The sequence below is a fragment of the Carassius carassius genome, chromosome 42 (genome assembly GCF_963082965.1).
Source record: "Carassius carassius chromosome 42, fCarCar2.1, whole genome shotgun sequence".
NCBI classification, from domain to species: Eukaryota; Metazoa; Chordata; class Actinopteri; order Cypriniformes; family Cyprinidae; genus Carassius; species Carassius carassius.
In genome coordinates, this window is record NC_081796.1 from 19,914,952 (window position 1) to 19,931,861 (window position 16,910).

Below are 16,910 nucleotides of genomic sequence, written 5' to 3' on the forward strand. Positions count from 1 at the left end.
AACAGTGACAAAATGGTTCAGGTGACTACAATCAGTTTATGTGTGAAGATTATTTTCATCAGATTTTATTAATAAAACTGACAATCAGACTTTCCCATGGGCTGCACAATGTCACAATGACCTCTAAGTGATTTAAAAAATAAAAAAAAACTTTTGCCTTGGAGTAATTAAATAAAAATGCCTACAGGTATTTTCCAAAGTACACATTCCCAAAATAACATTTAGTAATTTAATGAAGTACAGTTACTCCTGTCATTTACACTCTGGTCTGCACAGGTTTCTGGACATTTGTGTGTTTGGCTCCACCTAATGGTCACAGCTGTCTTTTTGGTTCAAACACCGGAAAGAATTCAGATGGGAGGATATTACGTCACAGACCAAATCCCCTCGAAGACTTCGAAAATGGCCGTCAAAGCAAACCGATTTTAATCTACTGTCGAAATAACGTGAGACTTGATTTCTTTATAAAAAAAAATAGAATTTAACTTTATATTTATTAATCACAGAATTAAGGTAATTATTGCACAACTCGGTGTTTTGTTTGTAATATGTAGACCGAGTCTGTGAATTTCGGCTCGCGCTCTACCGGATCGAGCATTTTCGAAATAAGAGCCCTTTGTTTTGCATGTCAAAATTATAAACATCCCCCTCTGTATGCATTCAGAGAGCAATGCATTAAGTCATTTTTAGTGCATATTTACGCCTAGAATTATTAGGTTCTGTATTATACTTTGAGTGGCCTTTAACGATGATAGTTTGTCAGCAAACTCGTTATTACAGCCAACTTTTGAGTAATGGGCGGGAACTTTAATTTTTCTCAACCTTGATGTTGTCAGGTCTAAACAATGGCTTATTTTTTATTGAGTTAATGGTTCATTTATATATGCACACGTATTTTATTTTTACGTGCATGTCTGTTTCATTTAAACAGGTTTTTGGGTGTGGTTGAAACCATTATACATTTACGTGCGGTAAGTAAATTATTTTAGTTATTGCTTACAAAGCTGTTGCATATAAAATACGGTCATTTTTTAAGTCTAGTTCACCCAAAATGGAAATTAAATAATAATTTTATCATGTTGTTCCACACACTATTATATGGAAAGATCATGCAATGCAAATCAATAATAATGGCAGAATTTCTGTTTTAGGATGTTCAGTAGTGGCTGATGTTATAAGATGTTCTTGACATTGCAGGTTGCTCCTCTTCCACGTCATGCCACATATCACTCACAGTGAGTTTCTTCTGGAGCAGCTGAAGAGACAACGTGAGAGAAGCTTTCTGTGTGACTGCACAGTAACAATAGGACAGTCTCAATATCATGCACACCACAATGTTCTGGCAGCCTTTAGCGAGTATTTCTCTACGCAGTCTATTGATGCCGGAAAGGAGAATGCCACCATAGCTTTGGACGCAGAGTTGGTGAGCGGGGCTGTGTTTGAAAAACTGCTGACTTACATTTACACTGGGGACTTGAGTATGGACAGGTGAGCTCATGGAAATCTAATTCTGACGTTCATTGTTATCTGTATGTAGTGTTATATTTATATGTACTGTTCCTAAAACCTGGAAATATTTAATTTTCTATATTTTTCAAACAATATTTTTCAAACAAACGATTTGTTAAGTTTAAGATTTTATTTAAAAATTTACTTTGTCTGGGGTGTATTTATAGCAATAGCCAAAAATACATTGTATGGGTCAAAATTGTTGATTTTTCTTTTATGCCAAAAATCATTAGGGCATTAAGTAAAGATCATGTTCCATAAATATATGTTGTAAATTTCATACTGTAATTATTTCAAAACTTAATTTTTGATTAGTAATATGCATATTTAAAGCTGCAGTCCGTAACTTTTGACGCTCTAGCGGTTAATAAACAGAACTGCTTGCGTCTTGCGGAAGAACATTGTAGCCGGAGCTACTTCTCTCTGTTTATGTCTATGAAGAATCACAAAGGTACCGGGTTACTCCGCCGCAGTACCCCCGAAGCAATCTAAAATAGTCCGAATATAAACACTTATTATAGATGTACCCTAGTGATTCAGGACAGGCTAAAAACACTGTTTGGAAAATGGATTCATGATGTACTCGCTTATTATATACAATTTGTAAATCTTGAACACAAAAAAAGTTACGGACCGCAGCTCTGATTGGTTGTTTCTCACCGGGAGCGGTGAGTTTCTGCAAATGGCAATAGGACCACTGGGAGGAGCCAGAGGAGCTTGATTTTTTCACAGATTATCTGTCTCATATTCTACTGTCAGGACATAATGACAGGTTTCACAAATACATTTTTACAAAAGTTACCTACTTCAGCTTTAAAGGCAGGGTAGGTAAAAAAATGTATAAAAAACTTTTTTTCCAAATTTGTTTAAACTTTATTTATATATCAATACATAATTAAAATGTAAGTACTCTGAAAAAGAAAGTATAAAAATCGAGTGACTGTAGACCTCTCACGACTGTTTTAAAGACAGCTCATTATTTCCATTCACTCCACCCCCTCCCTTCTGGGCTCCTTCCAAAGCCTCTACTACGGCTCGCTAAGTAATGTTATGTTAGCTATATTACGCAGCTACGTGTGCTAATGACACATGCTTCATGAAAAAAATATGTATGATCAAAATACAAAAAGAAAGATTTACCTGTCCAGCAGAAATAAAGCCATCAAGGAGTCACTTTTCAGCCCCTTGAGTTCCCTCAGTTCTCGCCATCGCTGGAAAGCCACGCCGATATTAACTCGCATTTTATTTCTTTGTTTATCCAAAGACTTTTTGTTCATTGCCTTTTCTTGTACTGTTACTGTCTTCCTTTTTTTGCCTGGTTTGCCTTCACTAACTGCATAGGCTGGTACTGTGAATTTTGCTTGCTGTTTCTCTGCCATTGTTTTGGTATTCCTAGGATCCGTGCCTGTTGAATTCCTCAAATCAAACGTGCACGCGCAAGAGGGCAGGTCATGTGTGGCAAAAGGGTGGTTGCCATGGTTGCGAGAGAGTGACCGTCGCCTAAGCCAATCCTATGTTTCGTCCCGAAATGGAAATAATGAGCTGTGTGTGCTCGATATTTATACTCTTTTTATCAGAGTACTTACATTTTAATTATGCATTGATATATATAGAAAGTTTAAACAAATTTGGAAGAAAGTTGTTTATACATGTATTACCTACCCTGCCTTTAAGAACTTCATTTGGACATCTTCAAAGGTGATTTTCTCAGTATTTTGATTTTTTTTTTTGCATTCCAGATTGTCAAAATAGTTGTATCTTGGCCAAATATTGTCTTACAAACCATACATCAATGGAAAGCTTATGTATTCAGCTTTCATATGTGTATAAATCTTAATTTCGAAAAATATGACTGGTTTTGTGGTCCAGGGTCACAAATGAAATATTCATATATAGATAACGTTTTAGCCACAAAATATTTAGCCAATTTAATATTTCATTGCAAGTTCATATTCACTACTGAAAATATTGCCATGCCTTTTTAAAATGTGTTAACTTGACTATATAGCCTATGTAAATATCCATATACATATAGTATGCACATGTATATTGGAAATCACAGAAGACATGGAAATAAATTAGATTTTGTATTTTTTTTTCAGTAGTGAATATGATTTTAATCTATTTAATTTTTACTGTGCTATGAACTATTTAATCTGCTAAATGTTATTTTGGCTGAAATTTTACTTTTATAGATTAGAATATATATATATGTATATGTGTGTATATATATATATGTATATGTGTGTATATATATATATATATATATATATTTAGTGTATATAGTTGCATTGATAAAATTATACATTAGAAATTCCTGTGCTTTTTTTTTTGTCCTCAGAGAAGAAATCGAAAGTGTTCAGAAAGCTGCATCTTATCTTGGGATGCCAGAGGTTGTGGCTCGTTGTACCCTAACTCAAGATGATATAAAAATTGGTGACTCGCCCACAAGACAAGCGGAGTACGAAGATCCACGGTCCCCCCTGAGCCCAGATGACTACGAACCTTTAGAGCCGATCGCAGAGGTGGAAGAGCGGGAGTGGTTGAAGGAAAAGAAAGAAGTTAGGGTACAGGATGATGAAGCCCATTCGTCCAGCGAACAGACACCGCAGAGAAGCAGCAGCAAGAGAGGGAGGAAACCCAAAACTAGGCTGTATGAGGATGAGGTTGAGAGGGAGACCATCACTGCTCACAGAGGCAGAGGAAGAGGTCAGGGGAGACCAAGAGGTCGCCCACGAGTTAGGCCGTTGACTTCCGATTCAACTGAACAATCTCCAGCGCAGCAAACCATGAGTCCGAATAGCAGCTCAGTAGGGAGAGGAACCGGAAGACCAAGAGGTCGTCCACGGGTAAGACCACTGTCCACTGACAGGGACGATTCTGGAAATGCTGAAGATGAGTCTGTAGCAGGCAAAGATCAAGAAGAGAGCTCTACTCACAAAAGAGGACGTCCACGAACTAGACCCCTGTCATCTGGTGCAGAAGGAGACAGTGGAGATGAAGAACAAGGAGACGCCCAAGAAACAGAGGTTGTTAAAGAAGATTCTGTAAATGCTGGTGAGGAAGATGATGGTCAGGTAAAGACTGATGTGGAAAACCCAGACAGGGGTCCTTTAAAACGAGGAAGAGGAAGACCACGGACTAAGCCGTTAACCACTGAGAACCAAACCACAAACGCTGAGAACGCCACTACAAACACAGAAGACGGTTCAGAAGCTGCAAAGACAAAAGAGAATGAAGGGACCGGCCGTAAAAGAGGAAGGCCTCGATCCAAACCTCTTTCTTCTGAGGCACCTGAATCTTCAAATCCAACAGATCAGGTGGAGAACAGTGGAGAAGAAGCCAGTGGAGAAACAAAAGAAGAAGAAACCGAAGAAGGCTCATCTCAATGTACAGAAGATTCAGAGTCAAATCCTGCAAAGAAGGTCCGCACCAGCAACAGAAAGAGAAGCTTGAGTAGAAAGCTAAAAGAAAGCCAAGCTAGTGATGAGGAAGAAGATGATGAAGAACTTGACAATGCCAATGAGGACTGGGGCGGAGAAGAGGAAGCGAAGCCCTTGCAGGACAAACACAGGCCTATTTGTAATGTCTGCGGGAACTTCTTCTCCGAGATGAGCAGCTTGCGCAGACACATGCGCATACACAAGGGCCTCAAACCCTATCAGTGCCAGCTCTGTACTCGCTCCTTTAGACAGGGCAACCAGCTGAAGACCCACATGCGCATTCACACAGGTACGACTCAGGTGTAGAAGGTATACTGCATTAATACACTTATTCACTTGAATAAAATAATCTTTCATTTCATTGTTTTGATGACGAAAAATGTGGATGTGCATAATGTTTGTTAATCACACACTACTGTTATGAAAGCCATTGTGCTGCTTAATATTTTTGTGGATGCTTTGTTGAATGGAGTTTGAATTTATTTGAAATATAAATCTTTTTATTATAACTTTGCTGCTGGGTTTATGTGAAGTGATTCATGTAGTATTTGTTTTCAGGAGAGAAGCCCTTCAGTTGTACGTCTTGCGAGGCACGCTTTGCTCAGAAATGTCAGCTGGTCTATCATTGCCGAATGCATCACGGAGAAGAAAAGCCGCATAAATGTGATTTCTGCGAAGCAGCTTTTGCCACATCGAGCAATCTGAAAATTCACATAAGGTATGTGCAGTGCAATTCATGGGCATAGTTCCAATTTAACTTCAGTGATAAAATTATAAAATTGCTGCCACAAGGCCTTTGATTCTCTAGAGATAGTCACACTTAAATGGCTATTAGTTTTTTTATATTATCATTATTCATTATCATTATTATGAGTTCACACTTGGTTCAACATATCAACCAATTGGTTCCTTTAATATTGGATTCAATTTTATTAGTAGTAATACTATTGATGATGATGTTGATGGCAATAATTATTGGAAAATATTTGTTTTGTTTTAGTCTATGATTTATTGTTTTAATGTGAATTATGTTTATTATTATTATAACTATTATTAATGTTTTAAAGAGCATAGTTAAATATTGGTTCCCCCTATCCATTTTTGGGCACCTAAACATAAAAAATGAGTTTAGTACCGGTCATAAAAAGGTGATATTTGTTAATTTCCCATTAAAATAATTAAAATTAAATATCAATAATGAATTATAAAAAATCTACTTTTCCATTAACTTTGCATTATTTGCCGTTTGCTCTCAGGAAGCACAGTGGTGAGAAGCCGTATGAATGTGGAGAATGTGGGAAGCGCTTCACACAGGCCAGTACGCTGATGTACCACAAACGGCGACACACAGGGGAGAAACCGTACATCTGCGACACCTGCGGCATGGCATTCGCCGTGTCCAGCTCTCTCATCGCTCACAGCAGGAAACACACCGGTGGGTTTGTAATGCACTCATTACAGCTTTCAACATTTTCTGAAGCGATTTGCTAACATACTAATGCACATGAATAATAATAATAATTATTTTTTTTTTTTTGCCTTCTATTTTAGGTGTGACCCCATATATATGCTTGGATTGCGGAAAACCTTGCTTAACCGCTGGTGAACTTCGAAAACATATGGACATCCACAATGGTACATTTTAGTTACTAAATGAAAGCAAATGATGCATTTTCTAAATGGGAACCTTGCAAGAAAGTCCAAATATGTGTTTCTCTGTCATTTTACCTGTAGGATCAAGAAAAGTGAGGTGTTTCCTGTGTGGGGACATGTTTTCAGACATGTATAGTTTGAAGAAGCACAGCGTTTTGGAGCATAACGGTGTGTTATATTCTAACAATACCAGTTTGGAATGAAACATTTTTTTTATTTAAAGGAAAGAAATGTCTTAGGCTTACCTAGGCTGAATTTATTTAACCAAAACAATAATATTGTGAAATATAATTCCAATTTAAAAGAACAGCATTGTATCTAAAAATATTTTAAAATGTAATTTATTCCTGTGTTGACAGCTGAATTTTCAGCATCATAACTCCAGTCTTCAGTATCACATGATCCTTCAGAAACCATTTTAATATGCTGATTTGCTTCTCAAAAATTACGTCTTATTATCAGTGAACTCTAAGCAGTTGTGCTGCTTAATATTTTTTGGGAAACCTTGATACGTCACGATTCAAATGTTTGGATTAAGTAAGAAATACTTATATTCAGCAGTTTAGTTACTGTTACAAGACATTTCGGTTTGCAATAAATGCTGTTCTTTTGAACTTTGTTTATTAAAGAAGCTTGAAAAAAACAATTCAACACCGTTTACACACAAAATATTAAGCAGCAAAAACGTTCCATCATTTGTATATTTATATCCATTCTATCCGTTTATCTAAATATCTATTTAAAAAAATTCTTTACAGCTCTTCCAAACCAAGAGCAGGCTCCTTTGGAAACCGACCCGACGCAGTGTCCTCTCAACATCCCCATTGACCACCAGGGCTTGATTGCACGCGTGCGCTCCGCCCTCGTCGATTCCCAAGACCATGAAATTCAGATGGAGTCCCCATTGCCAATTTTGTCCCCGGAAACCTCACTTATTATCCAGCAGTCTGCAGAGCCTCAGATGATCATACAGCATGCAGACGGCACAGAGCCCTCCATGATCTTCCAGCACGCTGATTCGTCTGAAGCACCGGTTCTCATCCAACACGGAGAATCTGGCGAGCAAGTGAGCTATGTAGTGGAACAGTACGAAATCCCCGGAAACGCTGAGATGGAGCACACGCAGATTGTCATCGTTCAGACCATTGATTAAAACACCAGCTTTTACTTCCATTTTAAGTGTATTATCTCTATTAAGTGAAGACATGTGTCACAAACATCCCTTCTAAGCTTTTGAACTCTTAGCAAAAGCTTAACAAAGCAGTTGAGTGAATGTGTGGGGCTTCTCCTCTTGTTTTTTTTTTTTTATTAAATGTCACTTTCAGAGCAGAATCTGGATCATTAAAAGCATAAAGTATTTTCTGAAATGAAGGGAAGGCCAACCTTAGGTTTAGCTGTAATATAAAGCTGTGCTTAAAATGCATTTTGGTTCACTGGTATTTTGAACTATGCGTTTGTCTTTCAGAAGTATGACATGTCTATATCTATGATGTTATATGACCCAGTCTCTGAACAGTTTCATATATGATGTGAATTAATTTGAATCCTCTAACAATCTGGCCAACTTTTATAATAAATCATCTCACGTCTGAATATTTGTTGTTGTTGTTGTTGATATATATTTTTGAGTAATGCTTTCACAAAATGAATCTTGAGGAGACCACAGGCATATTTTCCTCAGTACCCATGAATATCACTTGTAGTAGTTTTTATATTCAAGTGATTCTTCAACTAGGGGAAGGTTTCTGTCCTGGATGTCATCATTACCAAACAGTATTTGTGAATCTGAATTCAGAAACAGTCCATTTCTTTTTTTTTTATATATATATATATATATATATATATATATATATATATATATATATATATATATATATATATATATATAAATGAATATATTTTACAAGTGGCTCGTTTTTTTATTATTATTATTGTTATTATAGGTGCAATGCTACTTTCAAGGCTCTTTCTGTTTCTGCAAAAGGTGAGTGTTGTTTTTCCTCTCTTCCGTCTGAAGATGTCGTCATCGCGCAGATGATCTCTATGTTGAAACTTCAAACGTTCTCGGTTACCATAGCAACTTCGAGCGTGAAACATGGAGGACTTAAAGAAACAATATTTATCTCTCTGCTCTGAAGTTCAGCAGCCTCCAAATACATGTGTTTGGGAAGCCTTGGAAAACAACATTAATAGGTTGGTTCGGAAGGTATATCATGTATAACGTATGAATTACTTTGAATTAATGTTGTTTTGTTTGATTCAGTGATGGCTCACTCAAACTAACTGGTAATGATCAACTGAAGCATGGAGACAGATTGACAGATGAAGATATGCTGATCTTGTCAAAAATATTTGTGGGAAATTCGGCTATAAAGGGTAAATATTAACTCTTCCTACCCTGAACACTTTTAGGCCACGCAAATCATAAACCACTGCACATATTTACAAGTTTATTGTTGCCTATTTCTGCATCAAGTACCTTAAAATGTGATTTTATAATGAGCTGAAAATAAAACTTAATTGCAGGTTTAGATCTTGGATACAACAATATCACCGATAAAGGAGCTGTTTATATTGCACACCTCATTCAGGTACTGTATGACAGAATGTTCCTCGTTCCTCAAAGACTCATTCAGGAGCTTTTTTAAGTTTTATATCTTTTAAGTTAACTAAAAATGTAAAAAAAAAAAATAGACTTTAAAGGAATATTGTAATATCAACAGGAGAGTGAGTCCCTTCAGTCTCTTGATTTGATGTGTAATAACATTGAGGCAGATGGTACAGACGTGATAGCAAAAAGTCTTCATGTAAGTGTGACTAATTCACATTTATAATTAATGTTCAAATTTAAATCATACATTATAAGTTTTAAGTGAATGGCAGTATCTATAATGATTTTAGCATGTACTTTGTTAATTTTACAGAAAAATAAAAGTTTGAAGACGCTCAGAATGACGGGAAATAAGATTGGAAACAAAGGTGCCATGCAACTGGCTGCTATGTTGCAGGTCAACGCTACTTTAGAAGAAATAGATGTCTCAGACTGTGATCTGGTAAGTTTCTTGAACAGGAATGTAACCACAAAATAAAGGTAGTTTACATTTGAATGAAAGTATTGTGTTTATTTACTAGGCTACACAAAGTGTAATAGCATTTGCTATCATCCTTAAGATCAACAGAAGAATCCGTGCTATAAATATTAGCAGACCTCTTCTTTTCAGTCTTCAGGTTTGTTTTCAGGAAAGTTGTTTTTTGATATAACCACTTTATGAATAATTTATCTGGTTTATTTTGGTCTTTTTAATGGTTAAAAGTACATTTAACTTAAATGATAGGATGAAACAACAGTCCATATGGCACAGATGCTGGTGGTGAATAAGACACTGAGGGAGCTGCACATGGGAAAGCATGACATGACTGATACTGGTGTGGAGAGGCTGTGTGAAGCACTGAAGTTAAATGTCTCTCTACGCTACTTGGATCTTCGCTGGTATACACCCTCTCAAATAACTCTCAGAATTCATGATCCTAAAGGGAATGTTCACACAAAAAAAATTACAATTCTCTTATTGTTTACTCGCCCTCATGTCTTGTGAAATCTGTATGACCTACTTTCTTCTGTGGAAAGCAAAGGGAGTTTTTATAGAAGAATATCACAGCTGTTTTTCATACAATGAAAGTGAAAGGGGACCACGGCTGGCTTTCCACTATCATTATTTGGCACAGAGCAACTCAGACATGACAGTTCTTTTGTGCTTCTCAGGAAATACTCGAGTCACCTTTATTTATAGAGCACTTTATACAGTACAGATTGTTTCAAAGCAGCTTCACAGTAATAAACAGAAAAATAACAGATCCAATCCAAAGACAAATTCAATTTCTGCTGCAAAACAGCACTACAAAGACCGTAGTATTATTATTCAGCTTATATTGGGTGATTGTGTTGAGTTAGTTCAGTTCAATAACTGTGTAAAGTTAATCAGTTATTAAATTATTTAAATTGATTAATAAGCAATATGACTATAAGATAGAGAAATGATCATTTCTGTATTTTTTAACAGTAACAGAATTACACGGGATGGAGCCAAATGCTTATCAGAGGTTTTGAAACAAAATCCCTCTTTAGAGATTCTAGATCTTTCTTCCAATCGCATTGAAGATGACGGTGCGGTGTATCTAAGTGAAGCTATCAAGCTGCCACACAGCAAACTCAAAGCGTTAGTGTACTTAATTTATAAAACAATGCTATTATCTGTCTAAAATCTCAAGTTTATATGTGAAACTATTTCCCTTGTCCATGCTGTCCAATTTATCCCATTGTTTTTGTCTCCTAGATTGTCTGTTACCAGCAACAACATTGGAAAGAAAGGTCTTATGTCCTTCAACGAGGCAATGAAAGTGGATTCCTGTCTCACACACATTTACATCTGGGGGAACAAACTTGAGGAGCCGGTTTGCATTGTGAGAGTCCACAAATCTCTAAATTATCAAATATTGCATTCAACTAGTGTACAAAAGTTCATTCAGATGTCTTGATGTTCTCTCTGCATGTTTAATCAGGCTTTCTCTCAGCTGATAAGCAGCGGGCGGCTGTTGGAGGAGCACACAGATGTTTCTCCCTATGAGGTGGATGGTCATGTTTTTTTAGCAGAAACATCACATGGTTTACACAGGCATTACTATTTGACATCCATAAATGGGGGAGATGGAGACTCAAGTAATTCAGCTCTGGCCCTGATGGCATCAGATTCATTGTCTCTGCAGATCTATCCAGACTCACATTCATGATTATCGATTTTCTCCAAAAGTGTGTGTTGCTGCTTCAGTGTAAGACACATTTAGACTTAACTTGATTTAACGTGACTTTTTGTTGTTGTTGTTGTTGAAATATTTCAGTTGCTTGCAAGCAAAATAATCCACAGCACAGTTGGTTGCATTTGTATTTATTATAATTACTTACAAAGTTAGTGTTTTTGATTACAGCCTTTATGTCCATGTGTCCAGTGTTTGGAAATGTCACAGGCTGCCATGATGTCTGCAAAAAACACGTCATTTATGTAAACGATTTGCTCTGACACTTAGTCTTCGCTGTATTGGGTGTCACATGCAAATTGTTTTCACAGTTTTGGCAGGACAGATAAAAGTCAGAGAGATTTTGATTTAGCAAGTTCGGTCAAAAACACTCTTTGTTTTATGTAAATGAGAAAAGAAGCAAATGAATAAAATAAAGTGTAAACCCAAATACTTGTCCAACAAGAATAATCTTTACTGTAGTGCAAACAATCAACACAAGGTATATTCAACCAACAAATGAAAATTTATGAATCTTCATGCAGATCTAAGTAACTTTAACATACTTCAACCTTATGCTAACGAGCTGACGATACTTTAAATTGATGATAAAACATCCTCTTTTTTATGATCAGTTGTGTGATATAAAATAAAATAAAAACATGTTTAAAAAAAGAAAATGGGTCAAAGGAAAGAACATAATGGTCGAATGCTTTTCAGTCAACACATTGTCAGTAACATCTTGATTTGAAGCTTCAGTAACTTTCAAAGCAGATGAAATGCTCCTCATTAACCTGCTGCCTTCGGCGTGGCCGTGGCCAGCTTGTCACATTCCAGGATGACATTCTTCTTGCAAAGAATTTTTTCCAGCTTCTCTCTCTCAGCTGAACTCAGAGCCCAGTGCTGCAGAGACAGATGGGTGAGGGACGAGAGATGCGGAAGGGCCTCCAACAAGGCGGGCAGCCAGGGAGACACAGAGAGAGATGCAGAAGGTCGCAGACTGACATCCAGCTCCTCCAGTCCCTTTAGAGCAGCAGCCTTTCCAAAAAGAGACATCCAACCACCATCCCCAACGCTGCCATTATAAGACAAATCCAGCTGTTTTAGATGGGACAGAACTCCACGTTGGCAAGCAGATTCTGCAAGATTACAACAGTTTGCAAAAGTGTCATCAGATGGATGTTTAAAGTACTGTCGTCATGTATTCCAGCATTAATGTAATTAACTGAGCATTCTTTGACCAGAACTGACCTAGCTGTAGCACATCTTCAGTGGTTAAATTACAGCTGCTCAGTCTGAGTTCCCGTAGTTTGCAATCAGGCGACAAAGGCTCCAGAAATTGCTTCAGATTTTCCCCCACACACTTGTTCCATGACAAGTTCAAACTTTCAAGCTGTTTTAGCATCTGCATTGCAGTACCTGTGAGGAAACCCGGAAACACACACTTTTTTTTATTTTAAATCTCTCCATTAAAATATATATATATATATTATGTCATGAAACTGTATTGGTTTCATACCAAGAGCATGGCATGCATGTGTGCTCAAAGCACAGTTGTTTAATGTAAGTTTGGTTATCTGAGAAATAGGGAGGGTTTGCAGAAGATTCTGGAGTGTCTCACCAACACTTTTATTGGATGACAAATCCAGCTCCCTGAGCTCTTTGAGAGATGAAGCTACCTGGACTGAGAAAGCGAGTTAAAATAACAAAATGAACAACTTCACTTCAACTTTAAATTAACTATGACAATTAGTCTTACCTAAAGCTAACACATCCTCCTTTGATAGACAGCACAGATGCATGTCCAAACTTCTCAGGTGTGTGAGGAGAGCTAGGTTAGTGGACAGCATGGTGAGACCTCCACCTGCTTCCTTATTACATGACAGATTGATGTGCTCTAGCGCAGGGACAGACCTGAGTGCCTGTCCTTTAAACATTTAAAAAAACAAATTCATTAAATTATTCTCCAAAATCATTAAGAGAATTTATTCAATTATTAAAATTACCGAGAACACTGATGCTGTCTTTACTGAGTCCACACATGCTTAGATTTAGGGTCTTCAGTTGTGGAGTTGAGCCTAGAGAGGAGGTGAAGTTCTCCACTCCTTTGATTGACAGCTTATTATTGGACAGATCTAACTCCTCCAAACTAGACAACATGGGAAGAGCCTCACCTGAAGAGAAAAAAAGAGCCTTTTAAAGAAAATAGATAACCATTCATAGCTCATTATAGGCTTCTTCTGAATGAACTAAAGTTGCATTCACACTTTATACATTTAAATGCAATGATGCACTAAAGTATTTTTACTTTGTTACTTGTCTCTGTCTGTGCTTTATCAGAGTCTATTCATTTTGGAGGGGAAATGGATTACAAGCTTTTACTATACAACATTTTAGAACCAAAACATGCAATTCCTAGTAATTCTGAATGGGGAAAAAAACAAGAATAGACTTTCCAATTAACTAAATTAACCAGTTCACAAAACTCTTTGAGTGGTTTATTTGTGACTGCATCAGTTAACAATTGATTCAATGATTTGGTCAGACAAAATTTCAAGTAAATCTGTCTAGTCTGACTCAAAATGAGCCAAGAACCATAATATGTTCCTCAGTTTGACTGCACTGACTCATATAATTCATTATGATGCCAAACTGAGCTCGAACCTGACATTAGAACCCTCGCTCCTTAAATAGACATTTTGAGCAGGAGGAATGATAAACAAAAGATAATAAATGGCAGTAGAGACCCACAAAGAAAGTTATTACAACTTAAAAGTAATTAGTTACATTTTGCATAAAATAAATTATAGATTTAATAAAAATGTAATTATTAAAAACAATATATTTTTTATAATTGTATCATTACATTTACATTATGATTAAGCTAATTTCCTGTCTAATTCTCATTAGTCTAATGTGTAAATACAAAACTTAAGTAGAATTTTTTACTGGTATTATATTTCATCAAAGTATGTATAATTTAACTCAAATGCTGGATTTGTGTACATAGTTCACCACTACCCAAAAAATTTTTACTTCATAGTCTTCAATGTCATAAGAAATCTTACCGTGGAGTAGTTGGAGGTTCTACTTCAATTAACATCATTATATGCGTTTTATACAAAGCATGTCTTACTCAGAGCTGTAATGTCTGTCTCAGAGAGCTGACAGTCCACCAGACGGAGTTCTTTCAGTGTGCTTTCAGGTTGGAGGTGTTCTGTGAAGTGTCTGAAATGTCCTCCACCGACCCCAACATTCCAGGACAAATCTAGCACCTCTATTAGAGGAATGCAGTCAAGAGCCTCACCTGGAATTCATTTTAGGAGAGTTTTTATTTTAATTTATCTTAAATTAGACAAATTTCAAGAAATCAGGTTGGAATTTAAATTATTTTCCAAAGAAATGTGTGTATATTTTTATCTCATGTATGTGTTAAATGTTGGCTAATTTAGCATTTTTGTGAGGTCTTTTCAAATAAAAAGACCTAAAATGCAAAAAATGAAGATTCTGCCATCATTTACTCACCCTCATGTCATTTCAAACTTGTATTAGTCTTTCTTTCTTCAGCAGAACAAAAAAAAAGAAGATACTGTTAACCACAGATTTTGGTTCCCATTGACTTCCAGTATCTGTTTTGACCATGCAATCGAGGTCAATTGAAACTTAAACTGTTTGCTCATCAACATTCTTCAAAATATCTTTTGGTAACATTCCCATTGACTTTAATTTCCATAGAGTTTTGGTTCCCAGTGACTTAGATTGTATGGTGAATAAATGATGGAAGTCAATAGGAAACTGTTTGGTTACCAACATTCTTCAAAATGTCTTCTGCAGAAGAAAGAATGTCACAGGCCTACAGGTTTGGAATGACATCGAAAGTATCATGACAGAATTTGAATTTTTGGGTCATTATAATGAATACTTCCTGTACCAAGAGCAGTGAGGTCTTGATTTGTTAATCTGCAGCTACACAGCTTCAGCACTCTCAGTTTTCCTACATGCTGCAGATGTGCAGTAAGTGCCTTCAGGGAGCCTCCAACCAAATCATTCCAGGACAGGTCCATCACCTCCAGCTGAGCCAGAAATGGCAGTAAGGTGGCTGAGGAAACGTCAAAACAATAATCAGAGATCCTGACGTATGTACGATCTTGTGAATATTATTTTACAGTGGGGGAAAAAAGTGTCACAACACCCACCTAGTTCCACCACATCTGTAGCTGTCAGATCACAGTGGCTCAGGCTCAGATTCTGACTGTGAGGGGTTTTCCCAAGCTTCTGAACGAACTGCTTCACCCGACCCCAGCCCACAACAGAGCCGGCCTCATCATCCGTGTCATTGATCTCTAAAGGAAAACAAGTTTGTTCATCTATATTTACATTGTTACGTCTTCTAAACACACCTAATGCCCACCTTTCCCAGGCTCATTTTTTTCCTTTCCCTCACTGGCCTCTGATTCTTTCACTTCGGGTATGCCTACGTTTCTCTTGTCACTGCTCTCTGATGGGCGGAAGAGGCGGCTCACAGCCGGTTTCTTTCTTTCCGTGAAAGAGGCTTTCCTTCGGAGTTGGTTCATTATCAGATCCAGAGGAGATCTTTTCTGAACACTCTCCTTCCCTTTGGTAGACTCTGCATTGTGATGACAAAATGGATCTATAAACGACTCCAAATGTATTACTAGATTAATAATCTCATTCAATCTCACACCAAATTAATACAAATAAAAAAATACTATATTTTGCATACAAATTATATATATATATATATATATGAAATGTTTTCAGAACAATATTCTTTGCTAATGTTTCACTTTTATTTATTTGTTCTACAACAAATACTAAATATATAATATAGGTATAAATATTCTTTTATATTTTAAATATCCAATAAATATTCTTTTATATTTCTACATATTTCTTATATAATCTTATTTATATTTAAGAATAATTAGATGGGGTTAATAATGCTTAACTTTCGGGTAAAATTAAGGCGGGGGTGGTAAATAAAAAAAACATAGTTTTATATAAACTATATATATATATTTATATGTGTGTGTGTGTATGTATTGTATAATATATTTTTTTTATAATTTGTAATATTTTGGGGGTCAATATGACCCAGACATGCTTTGACAGACCTGTCAAAGATAACATACCTGTTGAATCCATCGTTTTACAAAGAAGCAGGTAAGTTTTTATGTATAGTTATTCTGTCCGTTTTTCGATCTGAAAAATTAATACACCAATATTTAAAACAATAAGAATGACAATCGATTTGTTTACTGCTTATCGGTGCGACGGAACCTGTTTTAAAATCATTCAGTCAGAATGACTCGAGTTGTTCTTACCTTGAAATATTTCTTGAATCTTTTGTATATTATACTTTCATCAGTGCGCGATGACTGTAAACATTTGCAGTCCGCGTTTACACCTGTCAAGTTCATCTCATTCACACCGGATCCCGGAAGTTAGGTTGAACTTTGGCTTTATAAAAACAATGTAAACAAGCGCTGTCAC

The 16,910-nt window shown here is 36.4% G+C and overlaps 3 protein-coding genes across 8 annotated transcripts; 2 read left to right on the forward strand and 1 right to left on the reverse strand.

Annotated features, from left to right (window-relative positions):
* Positions 1 to 333: 333 nt before the first annotated feature.
* On the forward strand, positions 334 to 8,198 carry LOC132124101 (myoneurin-like). Of its 5 annotated transcripts, XM_059534912.1 has the most exons (10): positions 410 to 446; positions 932 to 971; positions 1,198 to 1,268; positions 1,373 to 1,488; positions 3,851 to 5,241; positions 5,511 to 5,670; positions 6,209 to 6,387; positions 6,504 to 6,587; positions 6,687 to 6,773; positions 7,364 to 8,198. In XM_059534912.1, exons 4-10 carry the CDS (start codon positions 1,481 to 1,483, stop codon positions 7,756 to 7,758), a joined length of 2,304 nt encoding a protein of 767 aa, XP_059390895.1. In that variant the 5' UTR covers positions 410 to 446; positions 932 to 971; positions 1,198 to 1,268; positions 1,373 to 1,480; the 3' UTR covers positions 7,759 to 8,198. The 5 variants fall into 5 exon arrangements, with proteins under 5 accessions (XP_059390893.1, XP_059390894.1, XP_059390895.1 ...); XM_059534910.1 differs by having other exon boundaries at positions 334 to 446; positions 1,198 to 1,488; XM_059534911.1 differs by having other exon boundaries at positions 382 to 446; positions 1,161 to 1,488.
* A 474-nt stretch (positions 8,199 to 8,672) lies between these two features.
* LOC132124116 (leucine-rich repeat-containing protein 34-like) lies at positions 8,673 to 11,396 on the forward strand. The gene is made up of 10 exons (XM_059534951.1): positions 8,673 to 8,798; positions 8,869 to 8,981; positions 9,132 to 9,196; positions 9,329 to 9,412; positions 9,530 to 9,658; positions 9,738 to 9,833; positions 9,941 to 10,095; positions 10,667 to 10,822; positions 10,940 to 11,066; positions 11,166 to 11,396. The coding sequence occupies exons 1-10, from the start codon at positions 8,701 to 8,703 to the stop codon at positions 11,391 to 11,393; spliced, it is 1,251 nt and encodes a 416-aa protein (XP_059390934.1). The 5' UTR covers positions 8,673 to 8,700; the 3' UTR covers positions 11,394 to 11,396.
* A 136-nt stretch (positions 11,397 to 11,532) lies between these two features.
* On the reverse strand, positions 11,533 to 16,855 carry LOC132124114 (leucine-rich repeat-containing protein 31-like). Of its 2 annotated transcripts, none has more exons than XM_059534950.1 (12): positions 16,742 to 16,855; positions 16,550 to 16,619; positions 15,841 to 16,023; positions 15,593 to 15,739; positions 15,328 to 15,495; positions 14,533 to 14,703; positions 13,403 to 13,570; positions 13,156 to 13,323; positions 12,916 to 13,080; positions 12,648 to 12,815; positions 11,993 to 12,535; positions 11,533 to 11,961 (listed from the first exon to the last, which is right to left on the reverse strand). In XM_059534950.1, exons 2-11 carry the CDS (start codon positions 16,560 to 16,562, stop codon positions 12,186 to 12,188), a joined length of 1,701 nt encoding a protein of 566 aa, XP_059390933.1. In that variant the 5' UTR covers positions 16,563 to 16,619; positions 16,742 to 16,855; the 3' UTR covers positions 11,533 to 11,961; positions 11,993 to 12,185. The 2 variants fall into 2 exon arrangements, with proteins under 2 accessions (XP_059390933.1, XP_059390932.1); XM_059534949.1 differs by having other exon boundaries at positions 15,808 to 16,023.
* Between the last annotated feature and the right edge of the window lie 55 nt (positions 16,856 to 16,910).

Excerpts from the sequence above, each read along its gene's own strand:
- LOC132124114 (XM_059534949.1), bottom strand. Across the intron at positions 15,740-15,807 it reads AAAAAATGAGCCTGGGAAAG|AGATCAATGACACGGATGAT; the intron begins GTGGGCATTAGG and ends GTTTTCCTTTAG. Across the intron at positions 12,816-12,915 it reads ACATGCATGCCATGCTCTTG|GTACTGCAATGCAGATGCTA; the intron begins GTATGAAACCAA and ends GTTTCCTCACAG.
- LOC132124101 (XM_059534909.1), top strand. Across the intron at positions 5,242-5,510 it reads CCACATGCGCATTCACACAG|GAGAGAAGCCCTTCAGTTGT; the intron begins GTACGACTCAGG and ends ATTTGTTTTCAG. Across the intron at positions 6,774-7,363 it reads CAGCGTTTTGGAGCATAACG|CTCTTCCAAACCAAGAGCAG; the intron begins GTGTGTTATATT and ends AATTCTTTACAG.
- LOC132124116 (XM_059534951.1), top strand. The coding sequence starts at position 8,701 with ATGGAGGACTTAAAGAAACAATATTTATCTCTCTGCTCTGAAGTTCAG. Across the intron at positions 8,799-8,868 it reads TTGGAAAACAACATTAATAG|TGATGGCTCACTCAAACTAA; the intron begins GTTGGTTCGGAA and ends TGTTTGATTCAG. Across the intron at positions 9,834-9,940 it reads CTCTTCTTTTCAGTCTTCAG|GATGAAACAACAGTCCATAT; the intron begins GTTTGTTTTCAG and ends CTTAAATGATAG.